The 15,872-nt window shown below is 41.0% G+C and overlaps 1 protein-coding gene across 4 annotated transcripts in view; it reads right to left on the bottom strand.

Moving 5' to 3' along the window:
• Nucleotides 1-15,872, bottom strand: part of LOC115354379 (probable palmitoyltransferase ZDHHC14) — a 64,311-nt gene that overhangs the window by 18,492 nt on the left and 29,947 nt on the right. For all 4 annotated transcript variants that reach the window (XM_030044753.1, XM_030044751.1, XM_030044752.1 and 1 more), the window contains exon 4: nt 1,520-1,672. In XM_030044753.1, coding sequence (XP_029900613.1) covers nt 1,520-1,672 — 153 coding nt within the window. The remainder of the gene's footprint in view (nt 1-1,519; nt 1,673-15,872) is intronic.

The raw sequence follows: 15,872 nt of genomic DNA, 5'->3' as shown, positions 1-15,872 counted from the left end.
CTTATTCATCTGCCAGTCTGTCATCCTGCCTGTCAGTCAATGTTTATCTACCTTCCTCCTGACTCCTGGCGCTTCATCTTCCTGCCTGTGTGTTCACTACTTCCTCATGTTTGTCTCAGGTTTTCAATCAGCTCCCGCTCCAAACAATAAAGGGACGTTCAAACAGAGAGTCGTCCCTGTGGATAAACCCCCTGAGACTGTGAAGGACGACACAGGTCTTCTGTATCTCTCTCTGTCTCAGTAATCGCCCAGCTGCACTCTTCACTTTATCTCCACAGAGACAGCATACGCTTCTAACGGTGCAGTGGCAAAACTCAACCATTTCTTTTTGTTATTCTCCCTCCCCCAGTTGTCGCCCTCATCTCTCTCACATGTGGATGCCAATCCATCTGAGCAAGAATTTCCAAGTAGATTCTCAAAGGTAGAGTACACACCAAAAGGTACACATTTAGATAGGCTTGTGTGCCAATCTAAATGGGGGGAGAAGAAAGGTTTAAGATCCATACATTCCTATCAACACCCTTAGCTTCCATCATGAGATAAGAAATCTAAATTTTCTGCTGGATGTATGAACTGTGGTTATACAGATTTATTGATCCCCAAATATATCACATTCGTATTGTCTTTTTTATTAAAAACAATAAACAAATAATTGGAATTGAAATGGCCAAATAAAAAAAAAAAAAAAAAAAAACTTTTTATAACAAATAATATGTTACTGGCAACTGTGATGCTTTGCATATTACTGTAAGAATAGTCAAGATGATTGGTAGCCTACTGTATATCAAAATCCAGTAGTGCTCTTAGTGCTAGTGTTTCCCTATATTAAGACTTTCAAGAATAGTTCCCATAATCCTTGCTGCTTCCTGTCACAAAGAGGATGTTGGTACTTTTCCCAGTTCCTGTCATCACTCAGCATATTTGTTTTCTCTTTCACATCAATGACGCAAAGAAGATAAACACGTAGCAAGTTATTTTTCCTGAGTCCTTTCATCATCAGCTTCATTTTTGACAGAAGAGCAGCAGCCTCTTGCTGTTTTGTGCCATAAAGAAATACAAAAGATTTCTTAGCAGTGGCAGGTAGAAACTGCCCATCTTATTGCCAATGGGGTCATTTGTTTGTGGTTAATTATGTTCTTTCCTCAAAATTAATCAATGAAGTTTGACAGGTTATCCTTTTTCACAGCGCAGGTTGTACCTCAGATTTTAATGGGACTTTAGCCACTGCTCTGTAAAGTGAGTGCAGCGTAGCGACAGAAAGCCTTTGTACATGACTTGTGGACGTCAGTCATTACGCCTATGCCACAAAACCGACACGAAAAATAAAATAAAAAAAAAAAATATGTGCAAGAAATGTGAGGGGGTAAAACAGCTCACCACACATATGGTTAAATGAACTGTAGACTGTTTTTGGAATAAAATCTTGACACACCTGGCACTGACTGCATTGAATATTGGTGCAATCTGTTGAATGCTACATACGTCACATTCACATCCAGAGAATTACTTTTTCACTCACCCACACAATTGTCACAGAGGCTGCAGTGGGAGGCACGTGGCGGCCTGAAGATTTTGCAGGTGAAGCAGTACTTCAGCTTGACTGTCTGGCCATTGATGACAACCTCCTTGGTCCTGGGAGGAGGCCGGTAGCCAGAACTGCCATTCGCCACATCTAGAGGAAAGAGAAGAGACAGACAAACATGTCAGACATGAAGCGCCCAGTGAGGAGAATTTCAACTAAACATGTAACCTTGTTCAGGGAGTATTAAAAACAGTCAAATTTAAAATGCACTTAACACCACGCTCTCAGGACTACAACACACAAAAGGAAATGCGGCAAATTGAATAGAACGGCTTTTTGTGAAGTAAAAAGGCAGCGATGACAGACTAAATGGTAAAGATGAGTGCGATAATAGTGATTTTCAAACCATAAAAGGTAGAGCCTGTATCCCATTATTGCTCAGCGCGCTCTGGGCACTCTCAGGCATTGTGTGAGTAGGAGAGAGAGTGTGTAGGCAGATCATTTTGTGCCACAGAAACACGTAGCAGTGCTAGCAGAGAGTGGGGTGGGTGTGTGTGTGTGTGAGTGTGGGGGTTTGTGAGAGAAAGAGACAAAGGGAAAGAGAAAGAGAGATAGTTGAGGCTCGTGTGGGTGTTTGACATTTCTAAAGGAGAGTAGAGGAAATGCAGCCAGTAGGCTCTGTTGTATTGAATTCGTCTCTATTGTGATCAATGCCTGCTGAGCCCTCTCCTCTCTCCTCTGTCCGCCCTCTGCTCCTCTGCCCCCTCAACAGACTCCACCGAGGAAGAGTGAGCTGGATTCCCATCTACCGCCATAGTAAAGCAAAAAGGAGGCTTTTTTTTTTTTAGCAATATAAAATCTGTCCATCAGTCCATATAAGAGCACTCAGACTGACTTTACCTCCTTGAATGATGTACTTCACCCTTTTCTTTCTAGGCTCCTTATTAATTATCAGAGGAACCATGAAGTCCTTTGAAGCAGATTCTGAAGCCATAAAGCGGCCTCTTAAATATGAAGCATTCAATCATAATGTTGGTACATGGCGCTGCTCTAATGCCTTGTGAACATTTCAACACTTTAGTTGTTCATAAATCCTTGAAGCACCAGGCAGTTGTGTGATTTAGCACCACTAATGAAACAGTCAATCAAGCAGGCACTAGATGCTGCCTCACATACATGAGGCCTGTTTATTTTTCCCGCAGACTAAAATTCAAGCTTATTAACAGTCAGCAAAACTTTAATCTTTCTGCTCACAGACGTGCACACATCACAAACACACATACCTACTGAGCCTCTGCTCCACTCAGGCATCAAAAGCCCTCTTTGCACCAGTTACCATTTTAGAAAAAAGCCACTCTGCGATTTTTTTCAGGTGAAGATGTGCTTTTTTTTTTTTTTTTTTTAACTGGGTACGCAGCTGGGCTGCCCTTCTCAAAGAGACAGAAACTGAAGGGCATGAAATCTGTCAATTTGCAAGTGTAAATTGTCTCTGTAAAGCTAGATACAGCAAAATCGCATGACTTGCTAGTCCTTCTGACTCCCTACTCATTTCTGTACACGTTCCCATAAATCAACTGTGGCCAGACTACAAGTACACTCAGACCAACTCATCAACTTTCACTTTATGTTCTCAGACACCGCTAGTGAAGAAGAAGTAGAGGCTATGTCAAAGAAGCTTTTCTGCTGAGCGATGCCATTTGTACGCTGCCAAAGCCGTTCCCTCTATCAGAATCTAGTGAGAGATGCCTCAGAGAGATAGATAAGAGCTGTAAGATAGCAAATAAGGTCAGGTATGCTGGTTACAAATACACATTCTCTGTACAAGTGTACCCACACCAAGCTGAATGAGGGTTCAATGTCAGCCAAAAAGCGCTGGTCCTTGCCTGGCGGGGTACGAAGGGAAGCTAATTGCTGTCCTGCTGTGTATGTGGAAGAGAAGCAAAATTGGAGCATTTAGCTTCGCAGATGGAAACGTCAACTGGAATACACTTTTGAAAGATAACACTGTATTGACCTCAACCTCACTGACAAAAGTCATGACTGCAGGCGGAGACACGATCAAATTATGACCAGGCAAACAGTGTTTTGAAGGTCTTACAAGTTACAGCTACAGCCAGATGATAACAATTTTAACACAGACTGAAGTGTAAATACCAGCTGTAATCCATCCGACAAGGTGCTGAACTGTGAACTAAAAATTCTTACTTTTTCCCCGCCGATAAAGTTTTGTATCTTTGTACATTTTTCTCAGATGGTGATGAGAGTGCATAGGTCTTTTTAAACATGAGACGATTGTGGAGGTTTTGAGGTCAAGCTGCAGAGCCAAGATCCAAAGATCAAGTTTTAACAATAATACAACTTTTACTATTTTTTATTAATTAAGATAATGAAGAGTAAAGAACAGACATGATTTACTGAAAATTATTTTTTCAAGTTCTGTAAATCATCATGAAGTTTTACAGCACACAGGTATGGAGGCACTGAGGAGCGTCTGACTGACTGGGCTGAACTTGTTTCTTGATGGCACTGTGGGAGAAGGAGCTCAGGTACACAAAATTCTGAATGAAAACCCCCTTTCAGCAGGAGAATCACATGTTTACAGCACTTCGTGTGAATGACGTTTTTGGATACCACTTTCAACAGCTTTCAGTGGGTTTGCCAACTGTCTTCCGAGGAAAGATGATAAAAAATGACAGATGACATCACATACAAATTAACATATTTGACCCAGCCTCCCCATTCGAGGTGGAACGAGAGGTCTATGCGGTGATCAGACCTCTCTGGATTTGACAAGCAAGTAGTACAAACTGATATATATCGGTACAAGTGCTGGGATGTTTTACAGGTCAGTAACAAATCGTTTAGGAGTCAGCACATTAGCTTTGCTCCGCAAGATTTGTTGCTAGTTGTTTCTAAGAAATAAATGTTTTAGAGGGAAAAGGTGCTAAATCGTGCTACAAAGTGGAGTCATTGTACATCCTGGGTCTAAAATGAACTCTTTGGCTCATCTCAGCTGTTCAGATGACACCTCTTGAAAAAATAAAAACCTCTGTGACTTTTCTCTTCATCTCTTTCTTTTTGGTGGCTTAAATGTGTCATCACATCTCTAATACCACATAAAGCATGCTTCTTATGGCAAAAACACAGACAGACATAGTGTAGAAAGTGCCAAACAATAATAAGCAGCTTTGAGTTGATTGGCTGATGTCACAATAGCAACAGGTATGGTGGACAATGAGTCTCAGCTATTACACATAAAAAACACAGCGATGCAAATCTGGCTTTACACTGCAATTCCAAATTATTTACCGGCCACCTAGCTGGTGACCCCAATTTGTTTACCTGCCAAACCCAAACTTTATCTCCATTTAGATGGATAAATGGTGTTAATTTTGGACGCTGTGTACATCTATAATTTACAACAGCAGAAACATTTAGCAATTTTGGGTGACATTAACATTCACACCTCTGGAGGATTACACAACAAAGAACAGTGACTGTACATAAAAAGCGTATGCACTTATATGCGCTTATATGTGTGTGTGTGTGTGTGTGTGTGTGTGTGTGTGTGTAAGCAATAGGTCGCAGTGTTCTCCACAAAAGGCTGAAGGGCAGCATCTTTATCAGTGTAGTGACTGTCACTGCAACACACACACACTCACACACAGCCTTCTCCCCCAGTGCTTCCCTCTCCTCACTGTCACTCTGTTTGTCAGCGTCATCTGTCATTGGCATCAAAATGTCCAGAGCTCACACGTCTCTGTGGCTCTCTCCTTTCTCTCACTGTGTTCATGTGCCATTTGACATTCTGCACATGAATGCAATTCAAAGTTGGATGATGAAGTTGGATTATCTGACAAAATGTTGCGACTTGAGTTTCCAAGTTAGGACATAGGGATAACCTTTAGCATTCTCAACGAAGCAACAAAAATCAATTTTTGTGTCAGTCAACTGTAAGAAAACATATACACCTTTACTTTCGGCTGCTCTGGGTCCTGCTTCAACTGCCAAGGCCCTTAACAGATCACTGATCATACTGCTGACTGAAGTGACACATTAGTTACCTGATTTTCTCCATACAGCATATCATGTAAAAAGAAAAAAAGAAAAAAAACATAATTGATTTCAATGGGTCTTCATGGGTCTGAAAACGAAGACAAATAAAATATTTGGGCGTTGTTAAAACATCAAATCTCTAACTATCCTAGGATTTTGATATGTTTGCATTTTAAGTACCATCGGGGTGAAGGCCTTGCCAACCCATAACATGAGATTTCACTATTTATATCCGCCAGCTAGGATGTCAGATCCTTGATGTTTGATATCTCGGAGCTGCACTCTACCCAGACAGAACCTTATAATTCAAGCTCACAACAAGGTGAGCTCGGGTTGAATGCCAATGTCCCCGACTTCACACTTTTTTGACTGGGGACTTTCAGAGTTTGACTGAACAGAGAAAAATCCTTTGCCAAGTCCATGAGGGCTAGAATCAAGAGCCAAGACAATGGGCTTTGGCTTCTGTCTATGTGAAGGACGAGAGCAGGGAAGAAGGCATGGCCAGGTTTTGAACAGGGCCAGAATATGGCAGAGGAGTCACAGAAAAAAGAAGCACAACACAGCTGCTGTTTAATCCTGAAACTCTGACTGGGTAATGAAATCTGATGAGATCCACAGGGAGGCAGGAAGGAAAGGAAGAGAGGGAAGAGAGGGAAGAGAGAGTGAGGGGGAGAAAAAGAGAGTGAGTGAGAGAGAGAGAGAGAGTGAGTGAGAGAGAGAGAGAGAGAGAGAGAGAGAGAGAGACTGTGAGGAAATTATTGCTGTTAGAATGTTAATATTAGTCATCAGTTAATGCCTACAACATTGTCTTAATTGATACATTTTTGGCAGCACAGACTGATTTCCTTTCAAGCCAATAAGCAATTTTGAATTGAAGCTAATTGAGTGATTGAAAGGAAGAGGTGAAGACAGAGAAAGACAGAATTAGCATGTTTTTTTTCTGTTTTTCACGGCTCTTCTACTTTTGTTTTGTTTTGTATTTTTCCTCTCATCTGGTGAGACCTGTGGACAGGAGATAGACGGAGAGATTGAAAAAGGAAAGTTACGTCCACTGGGGGTTACTGCACAGCCAGCGTGATAAAAATGGAATAAACGTCATATTGTGGGAGAAGTGTGTTGCGGTGATTTATTTAGGTGGTAGAGGGTGTGTGTGTGTGTGTGTGTGCGAGCGTGAGCGTGTGACTCAGCAGGTGTAGTTACATAACTCTGTCCTGGATGTTGGGACTCCTTCACACAGATGTTAGATGAAGTATAGGGCAACCAAAGACCCAGGTTCCTACTGGTGAACACACACACACCCATGGTCCAAAGCCTTCAAGAAACAACTTTAAAAAAAACTATTTTCTTCATTCAAATTTTAAGCAACTTCTAAAATGTCTTGTCAGTTTTTAAACTGGTCTTCTCAGAGTAGAAGACACAGTGCCAGCATTGGGATGTCTGTGTTGTGAAAATCCTTTTGTATGATAGTATGCCAGTGTGGGAGATACATTTGGGGACATTACAGGCTTTGTGAGACCAAAACCAAAAATCTTGTCATGCTAACAGCCTGGCCTGGAATAGGTAACTGTCACGGTGGAAACAGAAAATATGACAGGACTTGTGGGGCTCCATCCTTAATGTTATTCAAATGGGAAAGGAATTTGTGTGTGTGTGTGTGTGTGTGTGTGTGTGTCAGGATACCAATTACAGAATTTAGACCTGCTGAAAAAAGAACATAGCTTCTGCTGAAACTATCAATTTGCCAGGCAATTTGTTCGATCTGATACACGGGCAAAAACTACCACTAAAGTTTCTCATTTACACTGACTTATTAAGTGAAGAAAACACACTGGTGCACACTTAATTTTTTTTTTTACATTTGAGTTTGTTTTCATTGTGTATCTGGCAAAATCCTGTGACTTACTCCAAAAAAAATTGCATTCACATGTTTCTTTTGCAAGTGTTTTTAATCTGAGTGCTATTCCACTATGACCACCGCCCACTAATGATGGCAAAATGTAAAACCTGATGAAATCCCATACACCTGGAAACAGGTAAATACAGACACTCTGGCGTCAAGTTGCTTCTCAAGTGACACGTGTGGTGCTGAGCATCGGGTAACCCATGATAACGAAGCCCTGGAGAATTTCACGGTGTGGCAGAGAAATCCTTGTGAGGGGAAAGCTTACACTGACATTCCTGTTCTGGTTTGCTGCTGGAGTGGCTGATACTGTTGGGCTGAGATTTATTCACGCCGAGTGATGAGGACAGACTGCCAGGTGAAGTCTCTTCTGCAACTCCTCTCTCTCTCTCTCTCTCTCTCTCACACCCGCTCTCCTTTTCTTTTCTCTTTATTTAGCCCTTGACACCCTACTGCTTCCAGACAGCTTCTCTCCCAGTCTCACAACGCTCGTTGCTCCCGCTCCTCACCTCTCTTCTCCAAACTGCACCTCCTCCCTTGCTGCCTCTCCTCGGTTAATAAGTGCTCCAGTTATAATTGAAGCAGAAAAATTGAGGTCCACACACCCGCTTTTCCACAAAGGGAGAAGTTGAGATGTAGAGCAGCTTAGTACCAGACACTATTCCCACTGGCTACACACCTATTACTTATTGTTCAGCCAGTAACAATGGAAGTCATACCTCAGTGTGACCTATGTTAGTTGGCTACACCTGGGAGGGAGGTGAGAGGAGAAGCAGTGAGTCACAGAATTAGCTTAAGTACCAACATGAATCAAGATTGGGCTGTCACTCAGAACGTGGTTCTGAAGTATAGGGCAACCAAAGATTCTATACTTTTTTTTTTTTTTTTTTTTTAAAGCAGTATGTCAAACAGACAAACAATCCCATGGTATCAAATCAACATGAATAAAACACAATCCAGTTCAGACATAGTCTACAATTTTTGCGATTAATTCCAATGGTGCATCTTTTTAAATATTAAAGGCATTTAAAATTAGGGATTGTTTGCATTTTAAGAACAAAAAGCCCCTACAAACACACTGTGGTGTTCATAAGGCTTTTGTTGAGCAAAAGAGCTTTTGCATTTTCATGTTAGAAACGCTGCTTCAAGTCTATGCACATTCAACCCTGCAAGCAGGCCTACAAGGTGTTAAAATCCAGCAAGCATTTTTTGCGCCTTATCACTACAAGGAAATGAAACCATTTCTAATGTGATTAAGCTAGCTCTTGTCTTAGAGAAAGGCCTGAGGTGATCTCTCTGTTCTGGTTACAGGCTGTGTGTTGAGTTAAATGTTTGGAGTTACATGTCTGAGGCAAGGGCACTGGCAAAGATTATCTGAAGAAAACACTACTACCGCAGTGATAACCAAAATGATAATGAAAAGGGAAAGAGTGGGGATAATTGTGCTTTTGTAGAATCAGTAAACTCTGGCCTATACAGGGACTGAACCTGTTACCCTGGTATTATTAGCACACTAACTCTAAACTACTGAGCTAACTAACCCTAAAACCTGATGTGGTTGGCTGGCAGAGTTGTGTGACTGGTGTTTATGGCACATGAAACAGAAACTGCATGGAAAAGGAGGAGGAAGAAGTGAAAGAAAGCAGGAAATTGTAAAAGAAAGTATATTGATAATATGTGCCATGCTGTGGTGTCTAAAAGAAACACAAGAACCACATTTTAACAACATTACCTGCATTTCTCCCAGATCTTTGTCCCTTAAGCACCCGCCCACTCATTGCGCAAAATGGGTGTTTTCTGGCTGCATCCTAGCTTTTGCAATCCTAGCTTTTGCAATCTTTTACCAACCACAAACCAATTTCTCACGAACTCTTTTCCGATTTCTCTGGAAGTAAATTCAACAGTGTCACTACAAAGCAGCCAACAAATCAACGTTTTTTGTCTCATCTCCTACTCGTCCTCTACACTCCCTGCTAGCCCTTCTATCATGCTTGAGTGTGGTGGCACTCTGCCTAGGGAGATATCACTGGTAGATATACTGTGCCTGTGTCCTTGGTCTGCTCTGATAACTCTTCCAGATCAGAAAACTGAGGGCTAATAGAAAAGCAGTGAGTTCAAAATAATCTAAAGGCTATGAGCTAACTGTTGCCATTTGACAGACAAAAATAGGATTGTCACATGCCAATGAAGCATGCTGAAAATCTGTCAGTTTTTGTGTTATCACACACCAATGGGCTCCCATCCTGAGGGCTCTTAGTGTTCATGTCTACATGACAGCCAGTGTCAGTGAGATAAGAGGACGACCCCAGCTCCTCTGAACTGCCTGTTTTTTTTTGTTTTTTTTAGCCTGTCTGCTTCTGTCCGTCTGAACAGCGCTGTAGGAGAGACCAGCACCACAAGAACAGAGGATATACAGAGGATGAAAAAAGAAAAAGAAAGAAGCCAACTGAGGGGTGGGGAGAGCAGCATGAAATAAGGCATGATATGATTTTTTTTTAAATAACACCATTAAATACTAAATTTAATAACACCTGAGATAACGCTTACATATAACATATATTTAGATGTAGTTACAGCCTTACACATGTACAAAAATCAACATTTAAAAAAAAAAAGGCAACCAATCCATGCTTCTGAGCACTGACCCACCCTCCATCTCCTTCACCATCCACCGCCAACACCCATATCGACTGTGCTTGTAGTCATGAAAAGCTTAAATGTCAATGCATCTTCCATTGATGTGCCCATCCTTCCTCCAGCAGCCCTTATTCTAAGCCAGCCAAAATCTATTTCCTCTGCTGGCCTTGAGTCTGGCTGGCGGCTTTGGAAAAACCAGTCTGGCTACCCTGACATTCACCAGCTCGTCTGGCCCGCATCAGGAGGAAGGAGGGGAAGAGACAGCTCTGACCATCTTGCACTCTGATTAATGTTTCAGAATCTTCTGGATTTGGCATATGTGAGCTGAGGTGATGCCAGCCTGTCCACGTCTGACATATTGGGCAGGCAAGCAGACACGCACAGACATCAGAGATGTACCCCTGATGGGAAATAAACTCGTCTCCGTTTCCAGCAGAGGTTAACGATGGGTTTTGCTACCTTTCCTGACCTTGCACACCGTTTTACAGACTCTCACTAGATCTTTATGGCATTTCTGGTTTGGGAGTACACAACAAAATACTGATATATGGCAGTCAGTCAACAGGAGACATGCTCACAAGTTTGTAAGAACATAAACATGCTTTGTCCTGCATACCCATGAATTGCCTGACACCTAAACCAGGAAACCAGGGGTTTCAACTTTGGTCTAACATTTTTAAAGAGAAAATAAATTAAATGCTTGAATTCTTTGAAACATGAGCAAACTCATTTATTTTCTTGAAAAAATATGGGGGAAATGGTAATTGGCAAATCAGTAAAAAGTAATGTCAGACCAGTGATACTGGAGCGGCATGTGCACGTTTTCACCCTCCAGAAACTGTGTCTATGCCCTCCACTGCAACCTCCTCCAATTCACAGACTGAGGGCTACAGCTGACAGACAATACACACATCTGCTCAACAAAATGACAGCAGAAGTCTAGCTATCCGCTTACTGTCCTGAAATACAGAGAAGACGGGGGACCTTGTCTCATATTGTACAGTCATTATGTCCTGCGTCGTTTAGTCAACAGATCAATAGCAGTGGTGCTGAACCTGAGCCCTGTAGCACTTTGGCAGCATGAAAACATCATTAGCTATTTATGAGGCTGCTGCTGAATTACAAAAAATGATGAACAAGTTTGTGGCTAGACCATACAAGGTTTTATTTTTTTAAATTAAAATAAGTGCAGCAACATGCATGCATACAAAATATGCCCACACTCCATAGATGCAAAGTGCAATTATGGGTTTAATACACAGATTAAGTGATAGGTTGTGACAGTTTTCACATAAAGGGGCTTTACTTTACAGTTCCTTCCTTGTTGCAGTGTCACCTCAGATTAAGAGTGACCACAGGGCTGTATCATAGTATATAAAGCGAAATGCAGCACCAAGCACAAACTTATATAATATTCCTGCGTCAACCCATTAACTATGAGGAACTCTCTCTCACTCTCTCTCTCTCTCTCCCTCTATCTTTCCTTCAGTCTCGAGCCCTTTGACCCAGTGTCCCTGTGTTTATTTAGCCAGCAGTTCCCCGAGTCAATATGCCTTTATTTAGTCATTCCTTCACAGTGGCTCTATCCAAGGCCCAGCCCAGACATTACCTACAGCTCTCCTTCTCTCTTTCTCACATACAATATTAACGTCACACTCAACACATGCAAATAACAACATCAAACTGTGTATGATTTGTTTTCCCCAGAGACAGCATACATTTTTAAGCTGATAGCAAAATATTGGAAGATATTGGCCAAACAAGGCAAGGTGCTGGTTCTAGACAGCCTAGTAAAAGAAGAAGAACAGGATCAGGCCTGACGTTGACACATTTAAGCAACCACTAAATTATGTCAAGGCTGAACAGGACAACCTGGTATTTTTCTATCATATCACACCTTCAGACTGATTGGTGGCATCAACCAGAACAACAGTATCAGTCTGAACTGCTGCTGAACTGCTGTATATATGTGTTAGAGTAGCGCAGTGTGATTACAACAACAATGTGAGGCATGCTGCATACGCCACTGCTATAGATCCGCAAACAGTACTGGGACAACAGAAATCAAGCAGATACCAGGCTAAATTGGAGTAACACTGTCAAAGAATTTTTATTAGTAACATCTGCAAGAAATAGCTATGTGTATAATGTTAGACATCAAAGCAATTGTTTGCATTTTGTGCCATTTTGACAATGTTTCTGAAAAAAAAAAAAAAAAAAAAAAAAAAAAGTTGAGTTTAATGGTTGTTTGTCTACTGCTGAATGGTTACATAAGCATGTATTGGTTAAAAAAAATGTTTTTCCTTATGAAAAGTGATGACTGCCAGGTCATTGTGGTGCCACCTCACAGTCTGAGAAGGGGGGAATGCAAGGAATGAGACCTTTTGTGAGCAAAAGTGGGGGTGAAGGAGGGAGAAGAGGAAAGAAATGAGGAGGCAGACACATGCATGTTAAATAAAATAATGAATGGGTAAACACTGCTAGAAAAAATAACCATATCCTCCTAAGATGCTTAACAACTCCAGAAGACATTTTAATGAACTCTGGAAGACAAATGTGCATGAAGCAAATATAAACAGCGAGAAAGAGTAAGGCAGAGAGAGACAAGAGATGAATGTTTTCGTCAGGAAGACACAGTTGGAGCTGGTTGGTCTTGGGGCTGGGATGGGGTTGGGTGATCAGGCTAAGAACAAACAGATGTGCTACTAATGTGTCGCAAGTCAAGCTGCCACGCTGTGGCTGGAACCAAAACAACATAGCACTGCACTGTCTAGGTTTGGACAAGGGAACCAGAGAAAGGAGGAAGTGGTGGGAGGGTCTCGGGTTGGAAATATGGATGAATAGAGAAATAGGCAAGAGAGGGGAGGGAGACCCTTCTAGAAACCCTACAAAGACTGATAGAGACTGACAGAAAGAAAGAGAAAACAGGAGATAAAGACCACCAGAGTGCAAGAAGTAGGAGAGATGAAGGGAATGCTGAGGGCAAGGAGAGAGAGAGAGGACTGAGAGCATATGGGCTGGGCTGAGCATTGATAGGAGTAAATAAGGCGGAATGTAAACCAAAAAAGGTAGAAAGGATTCAGTGCAAGCCTGTAATCTATGTACAAAGCTGCTGTATTTTAAGGATGCATTCAAATATCGCATTTTAAAAAGCAGGCTGAGTGTGTGGATTTGACTAGCACAATTTTTCAAGGCAGGGATTAAATTCACATGAACAAACCATGCTAACATACCTAACAATAGCATATCTTGCTGACACTGTTCAGTATTTACACTGCTGGATTTAAAAGCTAATTATTAATATCGTAATCACTGCCCTCATATAATTACAGGCACCACTACCTGACTTGCAATTTGCCAGGCTTGTTTTTGACATTCAGGTTGTGATAATCCTTGGGACATAAAGCAGTAAGGAGTTTTTCCTACATTTTTTTTTATTTTATCACTTATGTTTTTCAGTTTGCTAAGGATGATATATCGTACTACCGACCTCTCTCTCTGTGCAAACATAGAAGCTAGTGGAAGCTTTAACTGTAGCTTAATCATAATAGGGAAGACTGCCCACATGGGTTGTGCAAAATTTAGTGGTGTGTCATTTTGATTATTGCTCTATAACTTAGGCTTCTGCTTCAAAGACTGATCTGATGAAATTGCAAATAACACAGAGCTGCTGCACTTGCTCTTTGTTGTTTTTCTAGAGTAAATGTTAATTGCATGCATTCCTATCTTAGGTGGCAAAACATTTTTAATAGATTGTCTATCAGATTATTGCTACTTATTAGGAATGTTATAAAATACCCATTAGCCTATGCTTATTTTTGATCAGACTGTGTATTGTTCTGATGTTTGTCAATACATAAATAGAGGAGCTGCTACAGGACTACTTACATTTCTGTGCCCAAGAACTAATTCAATGAAAAAGGCTGTAGGACTATTATACAGGGATTTTTCTGTGTGGAACTCAGCACCTCTCAATTTTTGGAGGATTCCAGGGAAAGAAGGGTTCTGGCGCCAGGTTAAATTATTTTTTTAGTCCAACCTCTACAGTTTTTGCACTGTTGCTCAGTAGGATGTCTAGCTCCTGACATTATATTGTAGTTATTTTCTGTGTTTTGAAAACTGTGAGAGGAGATTTTGGTGCTTGTTTGGAGAGCCCTTGTACAGTAAGGATTCTCTGATGTTATGTTGTCTATATTGAGGGTTGCGGTAAGAGCAATTGCCTTGTTGAATTTGTCTAGTAATTTTGCTAGGCATGTTTTGTTTCAAATGTATTACTGTGTTTGTGTTGATTGTGATTTCATATTGAAATGCTATCATATTTTGCTCATGTTTTAAATAACAAACCTGGAGGGAAGATTGTTCTGTTGACTGTGCATCAACAAATGGAGATCCACAATAAATAATACAGACAGAAAATGTGCAAAAGACATCTGAACATGGGGCTTCTCTATCTCTTTACTTGCTGGAGGGAAACAAGATTTTACCTCTCAGCAGCTTAAATCTAAAATGTCTGGCTTAAGCAAACAATGCACCTTGAAATGAAGTCAAAGAGGCCATGTTTGTGTGGCAAGGAAACTCTGTTCTTACAACAAAGGTTCTTTCAAGAAATGAAAACCAAAGAATTGCCAACACAAAATGTAGTCCATCAGTCTACTGTTAGTTGTGGAAAATGGCAGTGGCTTTAGATGTTCCTAGTACAGAGAAATCACAGCAGAAACAATGTTTTCCTATCATTAGAAGTAGGGGCAAGCTCATCCGATTGTTGTAACTAAAGTGTGGTCAAAACTATGAATTCACCATCTATGTACAAGGCCCAAGTGGCTGTATTTGTTACGCTGTCATATGTTTATTGATAGTCTATAGATAGACTAAGAAATTTAGGACAGATATTTCCAGTGTCTGTGCACACAGCAGATTCCAATTTAAATAACCAATTGTTAAGCTTGCAAACACATAAACAACAAAAAAGCCAAAGGGGATGAGAGGGTGGTAGCAAAGCGGGCAGCATGGTATTTGGGTCAGCACTGTTCATATTTTCTGCCTTTAATTTGTTTGTCTTCCTTAAAGATTGTTTGCCAATATAACATGGTTCTATGGCACAGTGCTGTTTCAAAGCTCAACGCTCCAAGCTCTGCCTGTGTTTTAGCTCCTTTCCCAAACCTTTTAAGTCTCCTAACAAGATTAATTAAGCTGGTCCAGAGTTTATTTAACAAGGCCCTGCTGGCCTGAAGCAAGGAAAGAAAGACCATCGCTGCAAATACAAGCTTCAAATTCTAAAAATAAAAGACTGCTGACTTTTAAAGACTATTGACCATAGAAGACTTGAAACTTTGAGCTAAATGGTGGTAATCCATTTTTATGTACGGGGCAACAAGATGGCATGGAACACAGGCAAGTTAGTCCCATTACTATAAAGATCAAAAGAGCAAAACTGCCATAAACGGCAAGTGTCCATCCCGGTCTCCAGTGCCTCTGAGCAAGCCAATTACCTGACCACTCCATTCTAATAGAATGTGAGTAATGCAATGCTTGTTTTATCTACATACTCACATCATCTACCACCCATATATCAGCCAAGTTTCTGTGGTTGATTAGCTCAACTGGAAATGCATGGACCTCCTGTGACGTGTTGATTATCTTGTATTTAGTATGAACATGGGTTTGAAACTTCTAATAAGGTATTTCTTGAGGGGAAAAAAAGACAGTACTATATCTGATGTAAAGAAATATAATGAGGGAGCGACTGAAATTGCACAT

This window comes from Myripristis murdjan, chromosome 22, assembly GCF_902150065.1.
Source record: "Myripristis murdjan chromosome 22, fMyrMur1.1, whole genome shotgun sequence".
NCBI lineage: Eukaryota > Metazoa > Chordata > Actinopteri > Holocentriformes > Holocentridae > Myripristis > Myripristis murdjan.
The sequence above is the reverse complement of the archived record's forward strand: the minus strand, read 5'-3'. Positions and strand labels throughout refer to the sequence as shown.